General features: G+C 42.0%; 2 protein-coding genes across 2 annotated transcripts in view; one reads left to right on the top strand and one right to left on the bottom strand.

Annotated features, from left to right (window-relative positions):
* MYO9A (myosin IXA) overlaps positions 1–2,922 on the top strand; it is a 289,464-nt gene extending 286,542 nt beyond the window's left edge. The window contains exons 43-44 of the mRNA XM_051981925.1: positions 121–263; positions 1,333–2,922. Coding sequence (XP_051837885.1) covers positions 121–263; positions 1,333–1,805 — 616 coding nt within the window. The 3' untranslated portion in view covers positions 1,806–2,922. The remainder of the gene's footprint in view (positions 1–120; positions 264–1,332) is intronic.
* Positions 2,923–6,873: 3,951 nt separating this feature from the next.
* On the bottom strand, positions 6,874–22,730 carry NR2E3 (nuclear receptor subfamily 2 group E member 3). The gene is made up of 8 exons (XM_051981924.1): positions 22,517–22,730; positions 22,045–22,148; positions 21,626–21,892; positions 17,717–17,898; positions 15,494–15,541; positions 14,705–14,945; positions 8,799–8,904; positions 6,874–8,081 (listed from the first exon to the last, which is right to left on the bottom strand). Exons 2-8 carry the CDS (start codon positions 22,055–22,057, stop codon positions 7,949–7,951), a joined length of 990 nt encoding a protein of 329 aa, XP_051837884.1. The 5' UTR covers positions 22,058–22,148; positions 22,517–22,730; the 3' UTR covers positions 6,874–7,948.
* Between the last annotated feature and the right edge of the window lie 1,416 nt (positions 22,731–24,146).

Below are 24,146 nucleotides of genomic sequence, written 5' to 3'. Positions count from 1 at the left end.
ATTAGTCTTTTTCACTGTCTGAACTATATGAATAAGTAGCATCAGTCATTTGTACTCACATCTGTTGGGCCTTTTTTCCTAGAATTTCCTAAATACTGATGATCTGATTGGGTTTTACAGGGAAGAATTAACATTTGAGATGCTTGCCTTGGAGCCCCGGGCTTCAGATGATGAAACACTGGAGTCTGAAGCCTCTATTGGGACTGCTGATAGCTCTGAGAATTTGAATTTTGATTCGGAAGGAGCTTTCTCTGATAAAACAGGTAAATGAGGGAATTGGATTTTGTATTTTTTCCTATGTATTTGATCATTGAAGAGACAGAGATTCCCACCACATGACGAAAGCCGACTTCTCCCTTCAGCTGTGTACTTATGCTGCCAGCTGTCTTATCCTTCCCAGTTTGAAATGACTTCTTGATCTTAGCACCTGTGGTGCTCATGGATAGTAAATTAGGAATGAACAAGGGAATTTTTAAAAGTATTAACTAAGCATTTGCTGTGTGTGTCAAGATTGTTCTGTTAAGCACTATAGTAAAATTAAAACAGTTCCTTCTCTTAAGGAACCTCATGCTCTTACTGGGGGCAGCCGCACATAAACAATTAATCGTTCTTTGGGGGAAGGGGAAGGCCCAGAAGCCATTAAGGATGACAGTGTAGGGGATGGCAGGCCTCAGGCTTCAGCATAACAGGCGCTGAAAGTCCAGTCATGGGGAAGCCTTGGGGACCTAAAGCATGCAGGGACAACAGCAGACTCAGAATCTTCCATGTTACCAAAGGGATAGAATTGCTGTCTCCCACATCATCATTCAAAAAGTCCAGATAGGTTCTGAGTGACCCAGGATTGGAGGACGAAGTCAAGTTCACAGATGGCCCAAGGGGGTTCTGAGCAGCAGGGTTTGTAGCCTCTTGGTGCTAAAAGAACTTTCTACTGATCTCAGGTACTGGATTTCAAACTGAGATTTCTTCTATTAAATCTCCTGTGAGGCAAGTTTTAAAGGGGAAATGGTTGCTCTGTGCTATAATTTAAAACTAGAAAGACATCAAAAATTGTCTGATCTAGAATAACTGGGAAAGAAATTAAAATCCCCTGGGGGGAGGAGATGACATCATAACTGGGTCCCTGAAGTGCCCCAGGAGGTGAGGTGAGTACCTCAGCACTGCAGGGTTATCAATTGGAGGTAGGGAGTGAGTGGCCTTGTTTACTCTGCCCAGTATGGATAAATCTGTCCAGCTTCACCTGTAATAGGAATTTGGGAAAGTCTATTTATGACAGTGATTGTTAGTATTAAAGAGAACCCAGCTTGACTCAATTTGTCTTTGTTTTTGTCTTAGAGAGAAGTTTAGCACTTAGCTCTCTGAAATCTTCCAAGACTGAATCATCAACAAAGTTGCGAAGGCAATTGAAAAAACAACAAGAATCTCTAGATTCAACGGATTCTGCTGCCTCTTCCCTGTCTTCATACAATACAGTCTTTTCTCATGGGACCAGAAAGCGGTTTCAAATCCATTCCAAATCACCCTTCTACCGAGCTGCTTCAGTTGGCGAGACCACCGAGTCCCGTCTATCAGTGGAAGGTTCCCTGTGCCAGGCCAGGACCCTGGAAGATAGGCCTCAGTTTATTAGCAGAGGCACATTCAACTCTGCGAAGGGCAAACAAAAACTCAAGAATGTGAAAAACTCACCCCAAAAAACCAAAGACCTTCCTGAGGGGACATTAAGGGCAAATCCCAAGAGAAATGTGGACCCTGACTGTAGTGCTCCCCAGCAGCAGATTGTTTATGGGAACAACGAATACATGGTCTAATCTGGCTGGCACAGGTCTCCTTGTTGCGAGGTTTTTTCCATCACTAAGCTCTCCCGGAGCTGTCCGTCATAGGCAGCAGCAGCCAGCAGCCAGTCTGCCTTCTGCCTGAGCATTGCCTCCTGTTGGGAGAGTGGGATGGAGGAGCCAGACAGACTTAGCTGTTTTTAGTTTGGGGAGAATCCAAGGATCTACCAGGATTGGTTTTTTTGAACTGAGATCCAAAAAACTGTGGAAAAGCTTGACCAGTTACTACTCCTGCGGTGCTTTGTCCTTGCCTCTTCTCCATTCCTCATTCAGCTTCCACTGTCTGAGGTGCCCAGGAGGCAGAGATCGCAAAAGCAGGAAACATGGTGTTGTGAGCCTGTTGGACCTGTAAGAAACAGGTCCATTCTTCTTGACCCTAAAGGCAAAAGCTATAGACTTTGGTTATTTGGGGGGTACTTAGAACCTGCAACTGATTTAAACTTTTCCAAGGACTTAAAACAAACAGATGGAGCCCTTCACTCCACACTATTTATAATGCACTCCACATTGTTGTCAAGTGAAAATTAAAAAGCTCTTGTTTCCATTAAGCAATCAGAGCACATTTCACATACTATAGGGTTATGCAATGAAAGAAGAAATTAATTTTATTTTATTCTATTTTATATTGTAAAGATGTCAGAATAACCAATGCTAATTTGACTCGTGGTTGGTTTGCACCAAATACACGTGTGCCGAGTTTTCAATAGCCATACAGTTCCCATGTTCCCTGGGTGTGCAGAACCAAGTTCCTCTAAAAATAATTTTTAATATATTATTAGTAGACTTTAAAGCTACATCATAATCTTTCTGTGTTGCCCCCTATCTAGTGATCATTGAACAAGAGACAACGTATTAACAAACACACTCTGCGGGGAAATTATCAGGAAAGTCTTACCCCCACCAGAAACAGTGTGACTGTTTAATTACATCTTCCAAAACGTTCATATGCAATAGTGCATGAATAAATGTTACAAAAAGCTGCCAAAAGGAAAATACTTTTTTTTAAAAAATGTGACCTGACCCAACTAACTTTTCTCTTTTTTTCCTCAGACCATCAGTATTAAACAAATGAAAACAAAAAAACAAAAAAGAAGGACTACTTGAAGCTATTTTTATTAATTTTCTGGTTGCTGAAGTTTACTGTAAATATATATATATATATGTATATATATGCATATATATATACACATATATACATATATATGTGTGTGTATGTATATATATACACACACACACACATATACATGTAGAAATAGATGTATGTGTGTGTGTCTGTGTATGTGTGGCTCTTTAACCTGTTTCCCATGAAACTTTTTCCCACAGAGAAGAGGAGCAGGGGAGAAATCATGGGCCATCAGGATTGACAAGATTCCCTTGTTCATGTGTTTGGGGAAAGTAATGCCATTATTTTTCACCACAGAATGTTCCCATGTAGTTTGTGATGAGCCCTTATCCTAAACTTCTTAGCATTTGTGAGATTATAAAACTTGTCTTTGCTATTTATGATGTGTGAGAAATGAAGGTGTGCTCACCTAACTGAACTGTGACACCCTTTCTTGAGATATGTGAAAATGTTATTTTTGAAGTTCCTAATGCAATTTGTCTAACTACCATATGCACTGTTCTGAGAAAGAATTTGCCATCCATAATCTCATGTCTGGGCTGGTTTATTCCTAACATTGCCTTGTGACGTGCCATTTGTCAGCACTATTGTAATACTTACGTGAATTGAATATTAAGACCTATCATGAGACCAAATCTCTCACATTACCCAGCATTTTGTGACCACCATTTAAAACTGGCATACCTTTGGCTGATGCTATGTAACAAAGGTGACATATTTTTGGACCAACAGGCATGGGGCAACATTCTGGTATGGTAGTTATAGGTAACAGTAAACTCGTGGCTCAATATTCTCCCATGCTCTCCAGAATTTCTGATAGGAATAGGAAGACTTCAAACTCCGGGATAGAATAACCAGTGATAGAATATTCAATTTGACCCCCTAGAAAAACAGTTTTGAAAGTCTGAATTTTTCAGATTTTCCTGGAGCTAGGTTTGTCCCCCTATTTGGGGACAACAAACTCTGTTCTCACATAGTGGCTAATGTGGGCTCTCCAAATGTTGTTCTAGAAGTACTGATGTCTTAAATTTCCCCACAGAGTATCCTTTTTCATAAGATTCCATGGAAACATATTTTAGAACCTTTTCATATGAAGAAAATGACCCATTTTCCACCTAAGCCAATCTCATTTGAGTGACCATTCCTTCCCATTTGTAAGTCCTGTAAATGTTAGATCCCTTTATGAGCTGGGTGCCAGAGAAAGAGAGAGAGAGAGTTATTAACTGTTATTTTATTACTCCTAGACATGGGACTGACCTGCCAGCGTGTTTCCCATCTGAAGCTATGTTTCTTTAGATGATAAATGTTATCATATAGGTCACTTTATATAAGAAGAGGCTAATGGCAAATAAGAGTAATTTATAATTTTATTCCCAGGGACCTCTTTCTTAATTTTGGATCAAATAAAACGAATTTGTTCTACAGTTGACAGATTGATGGATTTCTAGTCATGTTATAACTAGCTGGAATGGTTAATAGGGATTGGTGTTGGAGTGGAAAGTAGGTCTTTACATATAAGGAAACACAGAAAGAATCTTCCCTAGGAAGGACTCTTATTGGCTATTAAAGAAGTGTATGATTGGCAATGCCATAACTACTTGAACTTCTTTTTTTAATTTTTCAGTCTCAAGTAGGGCCTGGTTTTAACTTTTTCTACATTGTTCCATTTTTAATTGGGAGATCAGTAATTTGACAAAATTGAAATTTCATTTTAAAATCACATCAGAAAATATGTTCTACATCAGTGGCACATAATCATCCTATATATTTTTTTTCTTTAATGATTCATTGTTACCACTGCACTTACAATTCTGAAAGGATTTCTTATTTAATGTAGTGGTATAGGGTGACAACCGCCTGATCTTGCCAGGCTTCACACACACCAACCCTTTTCCCCAACCAGGAGCCCAGCTTTTAAACTTTGTAATTTAAAATTACTATCATTGTAGTTGATAGCTGAGACCAGTCAACAGCAGCTCCTCCATCAACATTACCTGGCTTTCTCTCATATCAAGGAAGCTTGGGCAGAAATTAGTGGAGCCATGTGATCAGACTGAAATAAACCAACTACAGCAATATAACTTTAGGCCTGATTTTGAAAAGTGACATGTTTCAGTTAGGATTTACTGTCCAAGTAAAATTTTAGAACAGGTGGAATCCTTATTTCTCCCACTTAAATCTGTGTACTAAAGGCCAATTCAGTTTTGGTTTGTTTTTCCCTGTGTTGCCACCTGCAGGTACTTTAGAGACTGACCAAGCCACTCAGCTCCCTCTTATTCATCAGGGGAAACAATCATGAGAGCTACGCTGCAGGATGGAGGGCTGCTCTTCTGTTCCCACCTCTGGGCTTAAAGTTTACCCTTGTTGGGCAAGAGTGCAGTAAGAGCAGATGAGAAAGAATCCATTCCACTTCTGCCATGCCATTTAGCTTAAAAGAAACCATGTGGGTAAAATAATTTTTCCTTTTTCCCAGGAGAAGTAAAATATACAGTGTTCTCAGAATTGTTTTCATATCCAGTGCAATTTTGGATTAGGCAAAAGACTCAAGAGTGGGATATTTCTTTTCACTGGATACTCATCAAAGCCTTTACAAACTACCTTCTTCATATTAAAGGGTTGTACGTTGCTGCTATTTCCACTTTTCAGAATTTCTGCTCCCTTCGAATTTCTTCCCTACCCCCAGCCAAGGAGAGCATCCTCTTCATGAAATCCCTTGGGTAATGTTGGTTTGGGTTTGGCCAATCCTCTAGTTTTCCTTGTTTCTAAACATTTTCATGATTTCTTTTGACTAGAGGGATCCCACTACCACTAACCATCTCCATTTTGAATCATCAAGGAAATAGTCTTAAATGACTAAAATTGCCTGGATCAGTTTCATCTGTTTGTTCTCTATTTTGAACAAAGATTCCAGAAGTCTGTATTTAACTGACATGCAGGTTTTCCGGTCCTCTCTTAAGTAGGTCAGAAACAGATTATCATATAATAAAATACACTCATTGTACCAAGTGATTGTAGTTACTATGGGAAAGGGCATGATGGACTGTGGATTATTATATTATTTTTAATGAATTTTTAAAGTAATTTATAATAAGTATGCTGAGTATAAATTAAAACAACAAAGTATATATATTGTAAAGGGATATATATTATCCTGTGTAATACTCTATAAATTTTACCTGTTTAAAAACAAAGGAAAAAAATAATACACACACACACACACACAGACACAGATTTACCTTGGCCACAGAGCTGGATTATATCCATGATGCAGTCAACAGGCACTTTTAATTCCATGTTGGTAGGTTTTTCCTTTTCCCCCTTTTGGGGAACAAGGCTTCATATGTGTAAAGTGCAATTTCTGTCATTTCTTAAATATATCCTGTATGGCTGTCAAAACCAGCTTTATGAACAAATAATATTGGTTTATTAAAGAACAAAGCTTAACAAAGCAATATCCTGAGCGATTTATTTTCTCTCAACTCTGAAGCATGAACTGCCATAACTTCCTGGTTATATTGTAAGAGAAGAGGTGTGGTGGAACTTACAACTCTGAGGGGAGGGTAAGGGTTATTACATTTATGATCCCCATCCCTGAGACCAGCTATGTAAGAACTTCATTCTGTGATGACCAAGGTGGAGGATGACATTTTTACCTGCACTTTTGTTTTGTTTTGTTTTTACAGTTGATACAGAGAGAGAGAGAAGGAAAAGGGGCTGTAATCAGGCTCCATTTGGTCTCTATCTAAAATGAATATTTGTGGCAGCTCCAGGATATGCTAATTAATAAGTCTGTGGTTAAAAACTGACTTTCTGAAACCATGAGACAAATAAGGAAATTAGTTTGCTCATGAAAAAAAACAGACGTTCTTTTTGAAGTCTTAAGTGAGAATTGGACTGATAATGAAAAAATATAAAACATAATTTGTCCAAAAGCTTACTCTTTATTTACCGTATTATGGTACCAAGTCTACAATACACCAGCTTTCCTGGGTGGAAAGTTGGGTTTGGAAGCCCATCTCTAAAAAGGGACCAAAATAAATGATAGTGTATATGGAGGAGAAAAAGTCATACCTTGGATTAAGCTTCTATAATCCCACCGAGAGACAATGTTCTGATAGACTCCTCCTCAGTAAAACAAATGAAGCTTTTTCAGTCCGTAAGTTATCATTGCTGCAGATCACAGCCAGCAATCTGAGGTCTGACTTATTAGCTTATTAGTCTCTGTTAGGATTAAAGCCTTATTTTCAAAACAGCTCTCATATATTGCGAGTGTCCAACTCACCAAATTTAAGCTGTGCTCTGTGCTGAAAGTTATTTTCTAAGCGTTCCAATGGGAACTATAATACTAGGGATGAGATATTGAAAAATTGAGTTTAGCACAGGTCATTAATTCCACTAGAGAAACTGAATAAATTGAATTAAGTTGGAATATCAAATGTAAAGCTGTTTGGATTTAAAGAGGTGAGTCTGTATTCTTCAATTATACTTCATTCAAATATCCAGCCACCAAGTATTTCACGGGGTACCTCTTCAGGTAGTCCTTTCTATTCTTTCGCAACCCATTAGAACATAATGGGTTGTGAGCCCATCTTTCTTCAGACCACCACCTCTACAAAATTCACCAGGCCTAGAAAGGGGTGTCTAACTAAACACTGTTGTCATTAATGGATTTCTCACAATATTTTGATTGACCTTAGGCACTGCTTCCTCTTCAGAGACAAAAAAAAAAAATTACCTTTTATTATCACTCCAGCTCATTTTAGTAAAACAAGGTTGTTCCTGTGTATTTTTAAATGCTTGTTTTCATGGGACCTCACAGATGTCTTTTAACAAAGATTTGGTAATGCTGATTTATATTGGAAAGGGAATTCAGTTGGATCAACCTTTGCCTTGTTGGAATGGAAAGCAGAAGTCCTGAATCTAAGGTTTCTTGTAGATTGGCTTCCCAACTGGTCCACGTTGGTGCAGCAGGAGGGAAAGCGGCAACATGATTACGTCAGTTTTTGAACATGTCACAAAGGAGTTTTTCCATGGGGGTGTTTCCTATGGTTCTACGAAAAAAGAGGAGCTCAATGCGGTCAGAAGAAATAAATCTCAGAGAGGGTAGAAGCAAAAGAAGTTTCCCAAACCTGGAAAGGAGAGAAAGACATCATTGGTTACTTAAGGTCATTGTCCTTATGAAGGTTTGACCAGAAAAATGCTAACAGTAAAAACATACTGTTTAGATGAGTCCAAATCATCAGCAAAACCTTGAAGAGGGGATAGAATGGGAAGATTTACAAAACTACAGCAGCAATATACTCAAGCATTAGAGCTTTGCTTTACGAGACTTTATTTGCTCCATGAGACTTTATTTGCTCCATTCAAGAAATATTTCTGGGGGAAAAAAATTAAGCTGTTCTGACCTCTCCCCACTATAGTCACAGTGAAAATGCTTGGTGAAGGTGAATTACTCCAAAAGGAGGAGGGATTACAAATGCTGTGATGTGTGTGGGGATGCAAGCCCACTGCCCCTGGGAGCAGCTTAGAACGAATATCCCTCTCACAACCAACCTGCTCCCAGGACACGGGCAGTGGATCTGTGGAGAAACACTCTATGGACACAAAGGGCAAGTGGGCAAGAAAAGATCCGACTGTACTGAGACCCAACACTGAGGATTTATTAACCACCCACTGCATACAAAGTGGTGTTAGGTCTTGAGAATGTAAAAACAAAAAGAACATGACCCTTGCCCTCAAAGAGATTGTATTCCATCCAAATGACTAAAAGAGGGTGGTAGTGATGCCTCCAAAGACAAAGACAAACATCCTTGATGTGAAAACAAAATCCTGGCCAGCTTTCATACCTCACAGGTTGGCTGGGATAATGCATCTTGTTGTGCTGACCCAGCATCACTTGAGACTGGTCCTGCAAATTCTCCACCTGCTCAGGATCCTTCAGGCCCCGAGTCTCTATGAAAAGGAAGCACCAAATGAGGAAAAGGAAAAGGGGAAAGGAGAGGAGGATTAAGAGAGGGAGGAGGAGGAGGAGAGGAAGCTCCTTCTATGTGCATCCCAAATACAATCCTACTTAAATGAATAAACAGGAACTATGAAGGAGCTCCTATGTCTGTAGAGCAACACGAAGCTAGGAAAACTTGGATCAAGAGCAGTCATTGAACTTTTCCAATGACACCCAGTACCTTTCAGCATAATTCTTACAATTAGAGCACTGGGATTAAAGTGTTGGATTTGGAATTGAAAGTGTTGGAGTTCAAATTCTGCCTCAAGCAACATTTACTAGTGACTATGGGTCCATCAATCTCAGCCTCAGTTTCAGTAAAATAGGTGGCTTTGAGTAGCAAATGAGATATTTGTATAGTGTTTTGCAAGCCAAAAGAACTGTCTAAATGCTAAGGCAGAAAATATTTTTCTTCCCAGAATTTAGAAGGAAATTTTAAAACTCTATAATACTCTTTTTGAATGCCCTTTATAATCAAAAGTGACTGTGTTAGTTTGGGAACGTAAAAATATATATTATATATAAGTTGCCTTGTTTGTAAAAATCATTTAGTACAATAAATATAAATTTAAAAAAAGAATAGATTATTCAGATAATTACACATGTAATCCTGACAGTATGTGGTGTTTTATCAACTGGATAGAGCACTGGGTCTGGAGTCATTTTCTTATGTTCAAATCCTGCTTCAGACACTTACTGGCTAGATGACCCTGGACAAATAATCACTTAACCTATCTGCCTCAGTTTCCTCATCTGTAAAATGATCTGGAGAAGGAAATTGCAAATCACTCCAGTATCTTTGTCAAGAAAACTCAAATGGAGTCAAAAATAGTCAATCTAGTCTTCTGAGTCATTTGTTCTCAGTGGCTCAGTGGCTCCTGCTCCTCTGCAGCCTTTATTTTGATCATGACTTCTGAAACAACAAAAATAGTTACTGAAACAAAACCTAAAGAATATATGTAAACTGTTAATCATCTGTCTTAGTAGCTAACTCTGAAGTTAGATAGCTATATTTGTATAATACATTAAAGTTCCCAAAGCATGGATTATCCATTTCACTTGATCCTCCCAACAACCCCATAAAGTATGTGCTATCACTATCCCCATTTTATATATTAGGAAACTAACTGAAACTGACTGGCTTTATCCAGCATCATATAGCTTTAAAATGTTCTCCGTAAAAAAACTCAGGTTTTTCTGACTACCACTACTTAATCCCTCTGTGCCATCAAGATGACTTAAGTAGTTACTTTAAGTACTAAGCCTGTTTTACACATGCTTGGGAAGCCAAGGTTCTATAACAGACCCAAAGTCCTACAGCTCTCCAGGATGAATCAAATTTATTTTGAACTTATAAAAAAAAAGTTTGCCAAGTTATAAAAATCAATTTCTTCATTTGTTAAAAAGATGGTCTCTAAGTTCCTCTCCAGCTCTAAAGTATATAATTTTCTGGGGCCAATTAAACACAATTTTGAACAGAAGCCAGCAATATTCTAGGTTATTTTGGTTTTGTTGGTTTTTTAAGTTCTGACTTCTCAATCAAGTATATTCTACACTGTCTAATAGAGCCTTATTTACAGGAGAGTAGTTAAGGAAAGGAAAAGAAAAGAGGAAGGGGGGAATCCTCCTTCGGTATAACTTGAGCCATAGAGAGCTTGAAAGGAGCCATTTGTCTAGTCTTCTGAGTCATTTGTTCTCAGTGGCTCAGTGGCTCCTGCTCCTCTGCAGCCTTTATTTTGATCATGACTTCTGAAAACAAAATTTCTCCCAAGTACAAACAGCCTCATCTCTCGACTCACATGTGAGTGTCTTGTCAAACACTGACTTCTTATACGTGCCGCACAAAAAGGAAGGTCTCTCTCTAATACCACTGTTAGGTCTGTATCTCAAAGACATCCAAAAAAAACAAGGGGAAAGGATCCATTTGTATGAAAATATTTGTAGCAACTCTTCTTGAGGTGGCAATGAATTGGAAACGGAGAGGATGGGGAACGGCTGAACAAGTTGTGGTATGACTGCGATGGAATATTATTGTGCTGTAAGACATATGTGAGTTCAGAAAAACCTGGAAAGACTTCATGAAATAATACTGAAGTGAGCAGAACTAGGAGAACAGTAGCACCGTAACAACAACATTGATAAAGAATTGTGAATGACTTATTCTCAGCAATACAGTGATCCAAGTCAATCCCCAAGGACTCATGATAAAGCATGTGCTATCTACCTTCAGAGAAAGAATTGATATTTTTTGAATATAGACTGAAATACCTTTCCTTCCTTCCTTCCTTCCTTCCTTCCTCCCTCCCTCCTTCCCTCCCTCTCTCCCTCTCTCCCTTCCTTCCTTCCTCCCTTCTTCCCTCCCTCTCTCTCTCTCTTCCTTCCTTCCTTCCTTCTTTCCTTCCTTCCTTTCATCCTTCCTTCCTTTTCTTCTTCCCTCCCTTTCTCCCTCTCTCCCTCCATTCCTTCCTTCCTTCCTTCCTTCCTTTTCTTCCTTCCTTCCTTTCTTTCTCCTTTAGTCATTTTTTATGAGTCTTTTTATACAAAATGACTAATACGGAAATGTTTTATATGATTGCAAATGTAAAATCTGTATCAGATTGCTTAGCATCTTGGGGAGCAAGGAGAGTAGGAAGGGATAAAATTTGAAACTGGTTTTTTCATTTGTTAAACTAAGGAAATTGGACTAGATGATATTTAAAGCCTCCTACTAGCTCTAAATCTTATGATCCTATATACTCTGGCTTCCTCTATTCTGTATAAAAGGGAAATAAACTAACCTTGACCTTAGTGAACAGGAACTGACAGTATTTGAGAGTAAGCTGTTCATTGGCTCAAGGTGCAGCCTCAGTCAAACAGACCTGTTTCAGATCTTAGCTTAAAAAGGCCCAGGTCTACCACTGCATCCAGGGCCATCTCCAGTGTCTAAACCTATGTCTGGCCACTGGACCCAGCTGGCTCTGGAGGGGAAAGTGAGGCAGGTGACCTTGCATGGCCCTCCCTCATTTAAATCCAATTTACTTGCACATCATGGAGTCACATCCTCTTGGAAATGAAAGACAAACAACAACTTCTGTGATTCAAGATCACAAAGTAGTCAGGCTTGCAATCTAAGTCTTTTGACCTCTGTTTTTTGCCTATAAGAAATACAATAGAAAACCCACCAAATGTTTTCTTTGTTTTGAGAAAGAATTCCTGGGGGGGAGGGAGGGGGAGGAGGGGGAGCGGAACGGGACAAGCCAAGTTACTGGGAAATGATTTTTTTCCCACAATATTGATAAAGAATTTAAAAGAAAAAATCGGAAATTGGGGGGATACCTATCAATTGGGGAATGGCTAAACAAGTCGTAGCACATGATTATGATAGATTACCACCGTGCTATAAGAAATGATGGGCAGGTCGATTTTTAGAAAAATATGAAAAGACTTCCATGAAATAATAAAGCATGAAATGAACAGAGTCAAGAGAATATCATACACAGTAACTGCAATATGATTAGAAGAATAATTATGAATGACTAAATCATTTCGAGTAGTATTCTAAATACTCAAATCAATGTTATCCACTTCCAAAGAAAAAACTGAAAATAGATGTACAGTATGGTTTTTACATATATACACACACTCACATACACATATACATATTTATGTCTAATGGTAGTCTTCTCTAGGGTGAAGTGGGAGGTGGCTAAAGTGAGAACAAAATGAATAGTGCACAACAGAGGACAAAAGAAAACTTAGGAGGAAGCACAGAAAAGTAGAATGGTTTTAAAAATGATATGCAATATTTTTACATAGTTTTTTAAAACATAAACAATGTAAAATGGAAATTCATGGCTTTATATTGAATCCTCCTTTATGTAGTACTGTATACATGGAAACTTTTTTGTCTTTTTGTATTTAAGTTCCCAATTAGTATTTTTAATGCAGGAAAAATAATTATAAAAAGGTGACACTTTGTTTGAAATGAGGCTTAGGGCTATATTTTTCTCTAACAAGCAAAAGGCTCGTTACATAAGCAAGTTAGATAACTCCTACACCTGTTTCCTTACCTATAAACCAAGGAAAATGGACTAGATGATCTCTAAGGTTCCATCCACACCTAAATCTATGCTCTTATGATTCTAGTGACTTGAAATCATTGATGTTCTCACTTATCTGCCATCTTCTAACTCCAAATCTAGGATGCTTTCCACTCCCCAACGCTACCTCTAAGGCTCCCTTCTGCCTCTCTTGATGTGGATAATTCTGATAGTACTGGGGACAATAACTGAAGACTCTCATTATCATTACCTGGACTAATATGCATTTTTATCTCGAGGAGAGAAGGTACATGATAGATAAAATTGGTGATAATCTTAGGACCCCCAGTTCTAAGGAATCCCCAATTTCTAATTGGAGAGTGTGCACACACAAGGTAAAAAAGGTGATTTGAGACTTCTGAATTTCTTTTTCCAGATTCCCCTTCTATCCTATCTTCCCTTTCCCAGCTGGCCCCTACCATGCTAATTGGATTTTTCAGCCTAAGGATGGCTGGGGTAGTAGCTACCTGGTTAAAATAACCCTATGGAATTCAGTTCTCACGTAAAGGCTTTAAAAGAGAAAGAAGGGAATAGGAACCTTAAATCCAGGGTGGACGAGATGTTACTATGGGAACAATGAGAACTTGTCCTGGGAAACAGCTTCCCTAGCATTCATATCCTTCCTCTCTTTTCCTACTTGACCAAACACTCACCTGTAAACCATGGGTACTTAACAGTTTGAATATATGCCATGGACCCCTTTGGTAGTACAGTAAAGCTTATAGACTGCTCCTCAGGATAATGTTTTAAATTCATATGATAAATTGCATAGAATGACAAAAAAAATTATATTGAAACACAGTTATCAAAATATTTTTAAAAATTAAGATTCATGAACTATGGGAGCTGAGTGTGGACCACAACATAGCATTTCCACTCTGTTATTGTTTGCTTGCATTTTTGTTTTTCTTCTCAGGTTTTTTCTTTCTTTCTAGATCCAATTTTTCCTGTGCAGCAAGATAACGGTATAAATATGTATACATATATTGGATTTTAACATATTTAACATGTATTGGACTATCTGCCATCTGGGGGAGGAGTGGAGGGAAGGAGGAGAAAAGTTGGAACACAAGGTTTTGCAAGGGTCAATGTTGACCCTTGCATATGTTTTGTAAAAAAGAAGCTATAATAATAAAACAAAAAAATTAAGATTCCTGAACTCCAGGTTAAGAACCCCTACCAAGAACCTAGTTCAGGGAAAGGGGGTGGGGGTCTCAAGGATCACAAGGTACATCTAAACCTAGCAGCCATGATGTTGCCTTTTTTACCTCACTGCTGGGAATTTCAGTGATAACTAAATTGGTCCAGAAGAAGGAGTCCTCGTTTCAAGAAACTACTTCTCTACACCCACATACTTCCAACCCACCTGAAGCCAGTCAACTGTCAGCGAGTCCCCTGCATCTAGGTTGGTGGGACATAGGGGAGATGTGTAAGATGGAAGACAAGCCTGTAAAAAACCGGGAGGGGTACAATCCGGTGGCTTTGGGGAGGGTGCAAAACTGCTGGTCTGTGGGCAGCTTCAGAGCAGGAGGCAACAGATGTGGGGAGTGAAGCGGAGGAGGTTCTTTCATAGAACACAGGCAATGACAAAGGTGCCCATTTTCCCAAAGGTGTTGGAAATCCCTCTGGCCTTCACCTGATTTCCCGGTGACCAAGCCTGGCTCCTGCCTACCTGGTTTGAAGAGGACGAGAGCCTTCATGCAGGCAAACTCAGTGGGGTCCACTGTGAGTGACTTAAACCGAGCGATGGTTTCCTGAAGAATCTGAGTCTCCATTGGAGCGCTCATGAGCTTTCCCTGAATGCCAGGGGTGGGGTCTGGCACAGACAGCAGTGGGCAGCTCTCCAAGGGCAAAGACCATTGGATGGCACACAGAAGGAACAGCTCACTCCAGGCCTCCTCCAGCAAAATAACCTGTGGAATAGAAGCATTTTTTAAGATCTTCCAAAGAATACAAAAGCCACTGAGCCAGTCAGCTGCTGAAGCCATTGGTTCATTGCTGTCGGCTCTGGGCCACTGCCTGGGGAACTTCAGGCAGAAGTCCTCCCTCTGCCAGGGGCTGTCACCCATGGCTTGTCCTGGTGCCCTTTCAGAAAGGGGGATGGGTGAGGGACAAGGGAGGGACAAGGTGAAAGCTGCGAGATAATGATGATTAAGAAGGAACTGAGGTAGAAATTCGAGATCAGGAGGCTCAGCAAAGCATCTGACAGCCCCTCAGGCCATTCTGTTTGTTCTCTGAAAGGCAGAGGATAGGGCATACTCAGGCATTTTAAGAACTGGATGAACAATTCAGAGTAATCAATGATAACTGGATGTCAGTTTCGGAGGAGGTCGGCAGTGGAATGCCCCAGAGATCTGTGAATGTGCTTTTTACATTTTTATTAATGGTATAAATTAATATATAATTATAATAAAAAATAAATATTAAAAGTATAAATAGATATTATATTTGTCAAACTCACAGGTAACAGCAAGCTTAGGGGATGATGAAGTCCGGATTCAAATAGATCCTGACAGAGCAAAATGATGGAACAAATCAAATGAGATTAAATTTAGAGAGTTATACATGTAAAATCGGATGCTCGGTTCAAAAAATTAACTTCACAAATATAAGATGGGGCAGGGAGAGGACTATGCAGACATTTGTTTGAAAAACGCACAGGGAAACCTGGGGGAAAGTGCATAAGCATTTTTGAAGTAAAGGGAGCAGAAACAGAATAATTTTTATGGGGGGAAAGAAAAAAAGGGGAAGGAAGAAGGGACAGAGAAAGGGAGAGGAGGGGAAAGGAAGGATGATTTGAGGTCTTCAGGTAGACTACAAACTCAACATAATTCGGCAGTAGGACAGGGCAGCTGAAGAAGCCAGTCTGATCTTAAGTTGTTACAAGATCCCGAAGTTATGGATGGATTTACCACTCAGGGGACTTTAAAAAGCCTTTTTGTTCAACTCCCTCATTTTACAGATGAGAAAACTGAGGCAAACAGGAATAACAGGGTTACACTAGCAAGTGTCTTGAGGATTTGAACTCATGAAGATGAATTTCATTCTTGTCTTTGTAACCCCAGCACCTTACACATAGGAACTTGTTGGATTAAACTGATCAAAGTGTCAAGGGGATTAAAAGAACATGAATGAATGAATGAATGAAGAAAAATAATTTAAATATTTCCCATGTGCCAAGCACTCTTCTCAGCCCTGGCCATTCAAATGGAAAAAGACAATCCTTGATCTCAAGGAGATCACATTCTTTTTTTTTTTTTTTTTTTTTTTAATTTAATTTTATTTAATAATAACTTTGTATTGACAGAATCCATGCCAGGATAATTTTTACACATCATTATCCCTTGCAATCACTTATGTTTTGTTTTTTCCCCTCCCTCCCTCCTTCCCCCCCCCCCCAAGATGGCAAGCAGTCCTATATATGTTAAATATGTTGCAGTATATCCTAGATACAATACATATTTGCAGAACCGAACAGTTCAAGGAGATCACATTCTAATTGGAGCAGGAGAGACAGGTGGGGTCAGATGAGTATCATTTGAAATGGGATGCTAGTCTTGGAGGAGAGAAGGTTTAGGGATAGCTTGGCTGTCTAAATATCTGAGGGGCCATTGTGTGGAAGAGGAATTGGACTTCTTGGCTAGGGAGCAGAACCAGAAACAGTGGGTGGAAATCAGAAAAGCAGATTGAGATTGGAAACATGGAAGACACTTCCTAACAATCAGCCCTCTCCTAAAAAAGGAATGGGAGATGATGCTTTGCCCTCATCATAGGTCTTCAATGAGAGTCTGGACGAAGGCTTAGAGATGTTCTCGAAGGCAGTCTTAGACATCCTTGCCAGCTTATATGTCTGGTGATTCTCAGAGGACGTATTTCTCTCCTGCTTCTGACTTTGAAACCCAAAACCCTAAGCTCTTTCTGGGGATTTTTTTCTCTTTTCACCTTCTTTATTTGCCCTTCTGCAGGCCAGTTAATAGTAAGTAGCAGGAATCTATGGATCCCTTTCAGGGATGGCAGTCCCTATAATCAAGGGGCATCTCTTGACAGACACAGGCTGCTGACAAAGCTCAGGAGCATCACTCTCCCTGAGATGTACACCTCTTGATTGATAACATTTTTTCAATTGATCATGTGCTTAAAAGATGTGTCACCTCAATTAAACTCTGGGATTGTCTCTTCTCCAAGGAATACACATGTAGTCTCTGGTTGACATTTTATGGGCAATGCAGCCTGCAACCAGCACACATATGTCTCCAAGCATCTCCACAGAGTGACCCAGTGGTGAGCACACCCTAGTCACATAATTCACAACCAAGAGTTTGGGGGCTTGGGATGTAGGGAGGAAAGGGGTTCACCCAGGGGACACCCACCATTGATGGAGAAAGCACACTGGGATAATACTTTCATGACCAAATTCTGATGCACCGGTTTGCTGGATCTGGATTATGATGATAGCTTCTTTTAAGTGGTCTCTCAGCTTTGACGAGAACAAAACTCCAGGCACCATGGCCTACAGCGCCATGGATCTGGACTCGGGATGCTAATCCAGATGGTAATACCACAAACCTTCGTTAAAATGAAATATTGGTAGGGAGATGTTTGGGAGGTGGTGGTGACTCCTTTGGAGTAGGGAAAAGCAGTAGGGCTTCTGGAAGAACAGGCGTGGCTTTACCCCCGAATTTACCTGGTCTCTGAAGGGCAGGTTAGAGAATACGGGGAGGTTCTTCGCCCACTTCACAGCCATGAAGAGCAGGCGAGCGGACGTCTCATAGATACTCTCCGGGCTGCTAGAAGGATATGAGCCCTGCTGGTCATCAGCCAAGGGGCGTTCTGGCTCATTGCTTGTGACATCCACATTCTCATCAACTGCAGAGAGAAAGGACACCTAGATGTTGCCTGCAGTCCCTCCTTCTGGCTAGGCAGCTCTACCAAGATGTTCCACTGGCGCTCCATAACAGGTCCATAAATAAACCCTCTCAGATTTTCTCCTCTTGCCTTCCCAATTTCAGTTAAAAATTCCATTTATCACTCCCAGGAACCCAGGCCAAAAAATGCCCTTTTTTTTCCTCTTTGTCTCCAGAACTCGAGCTAGGGATAGATTAGGTACCTGAAGGCAAAGAGAAAAAATTAATATGTATACATACGAAGGAATCTTTTAAAAAATCTAGATGACATTGCTTTGTAACCTAGAGGTCATACCCCACAAAGCTGTTCATTTGCTGCAAACTAGAGGTAGTCAGGTGGCAGAGTGGACAGAGTTAAAGAGATTCCTCATCTTCCTGAGTTCAAATCTGACTCAAGACACTTACTATGTGACTGGGAAAAATCATTTAATCCCGTTTGCCTCAATTTTTTCATCTGTAAATGAGTTGAAGAAGGAAATGGCAAATCATTCCAGTATCTTTGCCAAGAAAACTCCAAATGGGGTGGTGAAAAGGCAGACACAACTAAACAACCACTTACATCTACCATGGATCTCTTCATTGCACTTTGAGTAATCTTCAATTTGTACTCCTCTGAAATGGTGGTGGTCCCAAATGGATAGCCTTAAGCTAGCTAGGTGCATAGTGAATAGAGTGCTAGACTGGAAATCAGGAAGACCTGAGTTCAAATGCTGTCTCAGACACTTTCTAGCTCTCTTTTTCTCAGTTTCTTCATCTGTAAAATCAGGATAACAATAGCATATACCTCAGAGTCAGGACCACATGCAATAATAAATGTAAAGTACTTTGCAAACCTTTAATGCCACATAAATGGTAGCTGTCTGTTATTATAATATCACCAGAAGAATATCATTTTATAAATGTACTTGGCAGCAGGCAGTAGCCTGTGATCATTGAAAGTGATCAGCACTATGAAACTCACAAATTATAATCCAGCACGGCCTCCTCCCACCAAACTCTGGGCCTAGCTCCTACTTGTTGTGAGTTATTGATTCAAGTGAGATCATGCTTGCAGAGGACCTAGTACATACAGTGCCTGGCACATAGCAGGTGTTTAATAAATTCTAGTTTCCTTCTTTCCCTCCTTCCTTCCTTCCTTCCTCCCTCTCTCCCTTCTTCCCTCCTTCCTTTCCTCCCTCCTTCCTTCTTTCTCTCCCTTCTTCCTTCCTTCTTTTCTTTCTTCCTTCATCTATCTTGCCTATGTGTCTACAATATTTAAGCTAATGAACTAATTAAATCCAACAGCATGTCATGAAGCCTCTTTTTAATCCATTTGGCTTTTCATTTGGCAGTTCATACAACTGCCATCTCTATTTCTCTGGAGAGTCCGTGGATATTGCTCTAGAGGTGCAAAAATACTCTAGGACCTGTTTTAATCCGCATAACATCATCTCCAAGCAAGAGCATCCGGGGACCCTCCTGTCCTTGGAGAATTAGCCTGTACTATATGGTCTTTATGGAGAATGCCCTGTGACAGAAGCCAGAGGTGAGCACATAGTTCTTGGCTTTATGAGTTGTCAGTGGTTTTGACAAAAGATTGCTGGGGGAAGGAAATCATGTTTGCTAGCTAACCAACTAAAGAACCTTGAATAATTTTAGTCAAAAATGAGATAATATTCATAAAGTGCTTAGCACAAAGCCTAGCACACAGTACATGAGTAATAAATGCTTGTTCCCTTTCTCCTTCCCTTCCTAGTTACATCTACAGTCTTCTCTGTCTCTCTCTTCTTTTGCGTGTGTGTATCTATGTATATGCATATATATGTACACATCTGTACTTGTGTGGTAGCCATCATTTTGCGAACTTTAAACTTCTGTATAAATGTTAGCTATCACTGCTATTACTAGCAGGTAAGCAGAGCTGGGATTAGAACGTGCGTGCCCTTTCCACTGCCTCCCAAGCAAAGCCAACTGGAGAGATACATGATGGAGAGATGTAAATAAGCTGGCATGTATTACCAGGGGTAACCCACGCACAGCAATAAAAGACATTAAGGACAAGGACTAACTGGGAGAGGAAGAATGCTAGGGATGACTTAAGAGTAAGGAATCATACACAGTCCTGGAATATATGAAATATTAAAAGACTCAAGGAAAAATCTCCAGTTCATTGAGTAGATTCTCTATCAAGGAAGGATTCTTAGAAAGATATGAATTTCATGGGATAAGAAGGCTTACAGTGTGGGGATTTCCACTGGGTAAAAGATTACCCTACAAATAAAATCCGGCAGAGATTCATCAAAGCCTTACTTAGTCAATCAAGTCTCATCTTTTACAGAGAAGGTTCAAAGCCCTTGGGTAAACAGTATGAGAAGGAGCCCTTTTTTTCAAACTTTGCTTAGGATTCACAAATGCCTTCTCTGCTCCTTCCCACCTCTCGTCCTCTGCCACACACCCAATTATTGGGGGTGTGACCATGTTTTATTAATTTCACCTCCATAGTTTCTCTCCCATCCACTCTTTCCTTTTGACTCCCAGCAACCCCCTTCTCCCCCCCAAGTTTGATCATAAGAAAAGCCCTCAGAGAGACCATTTCATCAAACCCTCTCAGGGTTACTGAGGGAGACCTCATAGATTAAGTGACTTGGCCAACATCACCCTCCCACCTGTCATGTTCTCACGGGTACCTGAGAAATCTTCCTGAGGCACAGCTTTGATTATGTCAGTTTTGTGTTCAGAGACCATCAGTAGTTCTGAAGGGGAAACCACTATCCCAACATTCAAGACTCTGCAAATTGCCTCCAATCTGCCTTCTCAGGCTTTATCTGCAGGACTCCCCTTTAGGGATCCTATGATCTTGCCCAACTGGATGACTCTCCCAACTCGTCCACCTTTACTGCTTTGGGCCGTCCCTCTATCTTCCTTTTTTCCTCCTGGCAAAATCTCTCAAGACTCGGTTAACTGTTATCTCTTCCATAAAACATTCCCTGATCCCACAGTTGAAAGCTTCTAAAACTTTATATGGGTCATGCCCCACATGGGGTCATATAATTGAATGGGGGGTTGCAAAAATAGGATTTATGATTCGTAAATGCTTGATATGTTTACCTGTTTGATGTACCCATATACCCGGGTACCTCTATACCAGAGGAAACATTTCTCAGGAGAAAAGGGGTCCTGCTCTGGCTAACAGCAATCTCCAGCTCCTGCACACCCTCCTTATACTTTATTCGCACCTCCCTTATTCATTTATCATACGGGAGTTGCAGATCACGAGGCAGGGATGGACTGCAGTCCCCACTTTGGAGGAAAGTTGTTCAGTAGTTCTCTATTTATCTTACATCCCCTATTAGATTTTAATTTTAGATTTTAAATTCACTAAGGTCAGAGACTATGTTCATCTTCATATTTCCAAGACCAGCATTAACAAATGCTTATTAAATTGAACTAGACATCTCTGCAGGTAAAAGGGGGAAATGGGGGCAGCTAGGGGGCGCAGTGGAGAGAGCACCAGCCCTGAAGTCAGGAGGACCCCAGTTCAAATCTGGCCTCAGACACTTAACACTTCCTGGCTGTGTGACCCCGGGCAAGTCACTTGACCCCAATTGCCTCAGGGGGAAAGGGGGGGAATGCAGCAGTTTAGTGCAGCGGACAGTGCAAGGGAATTACCGGGGCAACCTAAGGGCCCTCGGGAGTGCGAGGTCACTCACCGTCCTCTGGTTCCAGCTTCGCACACGTCTCAGCTGTCATGAGACTGGCCAGGAAGCGATGGTTTCCTGGCGGCGTCAGAGCGCGGGCTCCGGGGGCCGCAGCTACGGAGGCGGAGGCGGGCCCCCGAAGGCCCAGCACAATAGGACTGGCAGGCTGGGGGCCGGCGCGGGAGGTGGCGAGGTGCTCCGGCCTGAGGCTGGGGTCCAGCTCGATGCTGTCCAGGCGGACCTGAGCTGTGCTGCGGGGCTGGCGTTCGTTCTGCACGGCTGGGGGAACCAAGAGCGGGGGAGTCCCCTTCTGGGGACCTTATCACCACAAGCGGGTGGTTTAGCTGAGGGACGGTAGGCCCGGCCCGGACCAGAGCTCAGCATCCCTGCCCAGTGAAGCCCTCCCAGACCCCGGGGCCCTCCCCACTCACCATCTTTGTTCATGCCCGACTGCAGACACTTCCTCAGGCGGCAGGCCTGGCACTGGTTTCGGTGGGCCTTGTCCACGGGGCATGTCCCGGACCCAGCCTGGCATCTGTAGGGCGGGAGATAAGCTCCCTGAAGCGGGGACGTGCTTCCTGCTTTCCTCGCACACGCATGACCCACGCCGGGCCTGGCACACAGTAGGCGCCTTTCGAACGCTTGGTGGTCGGTTAGAGAAGGCAGACCCCGTCTCTGCGGTCTCCATCCACTCCCCACCGAAGGATCCGGGCCGGGGACGGCTGGATCTGTGTGCGAACTCTTGCTAGGAAAGGAGTTTTATCCGGAGGGATTCCCGGCTGCCCACCAGGGCGGTGAGGGAGAGGGCAGGCCGCAAACCCCCCGGGGTCTTCCGGAGACCCTCTGCTAACCCGCGGCGGCTCCCGGCCCGCAGGAAGAGGGCGCCCGAGGGCGGCCTCTCACCTGTAAATGAGCTTCCTCCTCACACTTCGCTTGAAGAAGCCGCTGCAGCCGTTGCAGGCGTAGATGCCGTAGTGCTTCCCACTGCTGCTGTCCCCACACACTCTGCACAGCAGCCCCGGACTCAGACCTGCAGGGAGAAGGGCAGGGGGGCGCTGTCGGCCCGAGCGGCCGTGTCTCCCAGAGACCCTGCTTGGGAACTCCCGCTCTGGGGCGCGGGCCAGGGTTCAGCCCAGTCAGGCTCCGGCCCCGCCCCCCCAAGGGCCGGGGTTCAGCCCAGTCAGGCTTCGGCCCCGCCCCTCCCCCCAAGGGCCGGAGTTCAGCCCAGTCAGGCTCCGGCCCCGCCCCTCCCCCCAAGGGCCGGAGTTCAGCCCAGTCAGGCTCCGGCCCCGCCCCTCCCCCCAAGGGCCGGAGTTCAGCCCAGTCAGGCTCCGGCCCCGCCCCTCCCCCCAAGGGCCGGCTGTGTGATGGCCTCCTAGCCAGTGCTGGGGAAATGGGTGGGGCCGCGGCCTAGGGGCTGCAGTACCAGCCTGCGGCCTTCTTCCTGAATAAAGATCTGGTCAGCTGTGGGACCCTGTTTGCCTCAGTTTCCCCATCTGTAAAATGGGCTGGAGAAGGAAATGGCAGGCCATCCTAGAACCTATGACCCAAACGGGGACCCAACAACAACAAAAGGAGAAAACCTCTGTTTAAACCCAACGTCAGACACTTAGTAGCTGTGGGATCCTAGGGCAGACCATTTAAGAGCTCCGTGCCTCAGTTTCCTCCCGTGTAGAATTAGGAAATTGGACTCAATGGCTCCCAGGAAGGGCCCTGCCAGCTCCAACTCTAACTCTCAGACCCTGGCGATCTGAGCCAAGCCCCATCAGAGTTCTCAGAGCCCAGGAAAGCAAACATTTCCGGCTTTATTTCTCGTAACAATGTCCTCGGGATCTTGCCTCTTAAGAGACTAGAAAACTGGTTTGACTCGGACCATTGTGTGTCAGTTTGGTCTGAAGGTTGGAGGCCTGAACTGGCCTCCATCCTTTCAGCATGAAGCCATCTATTGAAAACATTGTTCTTAGATGGCTTTTGGTCAGAGTTAAGACTTTTTGTGAAAAATGCTATTTTTTCCCTCTTATAATTTGTTGGTTCCAGAACAGTTTCTTTGCTAAATTCTCAAAAATGTTTTTGTAAATGTGGTACAGAGATTTTTCATTTGTTAGTTAATGAAGATTACAGGACTCCTGGTCCACGATTCTGGTGATTTGATTATGGCCTTCCAACTACTCAGTCAACACTAACATTTTGTAACTCATTGATGTTACATGGTTTGCTTCATCTTACTGCATAGCATATATTAATCAATAATTTCATTTTTTCCATTATTTCTGGTAACAATGATTTGATTCTGAATCGCTAGATTATAAATCTTCTGTCACTGAAAACAAATCTGAATGACTCAAAAAAAAATTGGTTTGAAACTAATAAACTGAAATTTAGCAGGCATAAATGAAAAGCCCTTTCACATCACTTCCAGAAATCAACTTCACAAATACAAGATAAGAGAAGGAAAGGCTGGATAGCAGTTTGTCTAAGATAGACCTGAGGATGTCTAAATTGACATTGAAAAAAATTATGAAATTGACTAAAA

This window comes from Antechinus flavipes, chromosome 2 (genome assembly GCF_016432865.1).
Source record: "Antechinus flavipes isolate AdamAnt ecotype Samford, QLD, Australia chromosome 2, AdamAnt_v2, whole genome shotgun sequence".
Taxonomy (NCBI): Eukaryota; Metazoa; Chordata; class Mammalia; order Dasyuromorphia; family Dasyuridae; genus Antechinus; species Antechinus flavipes.
The sequence above is the reverse complement of the archived record's forward strand: the minus strand, read 5'-3'. Positions and strand labels throughout refer to the sequence as shown.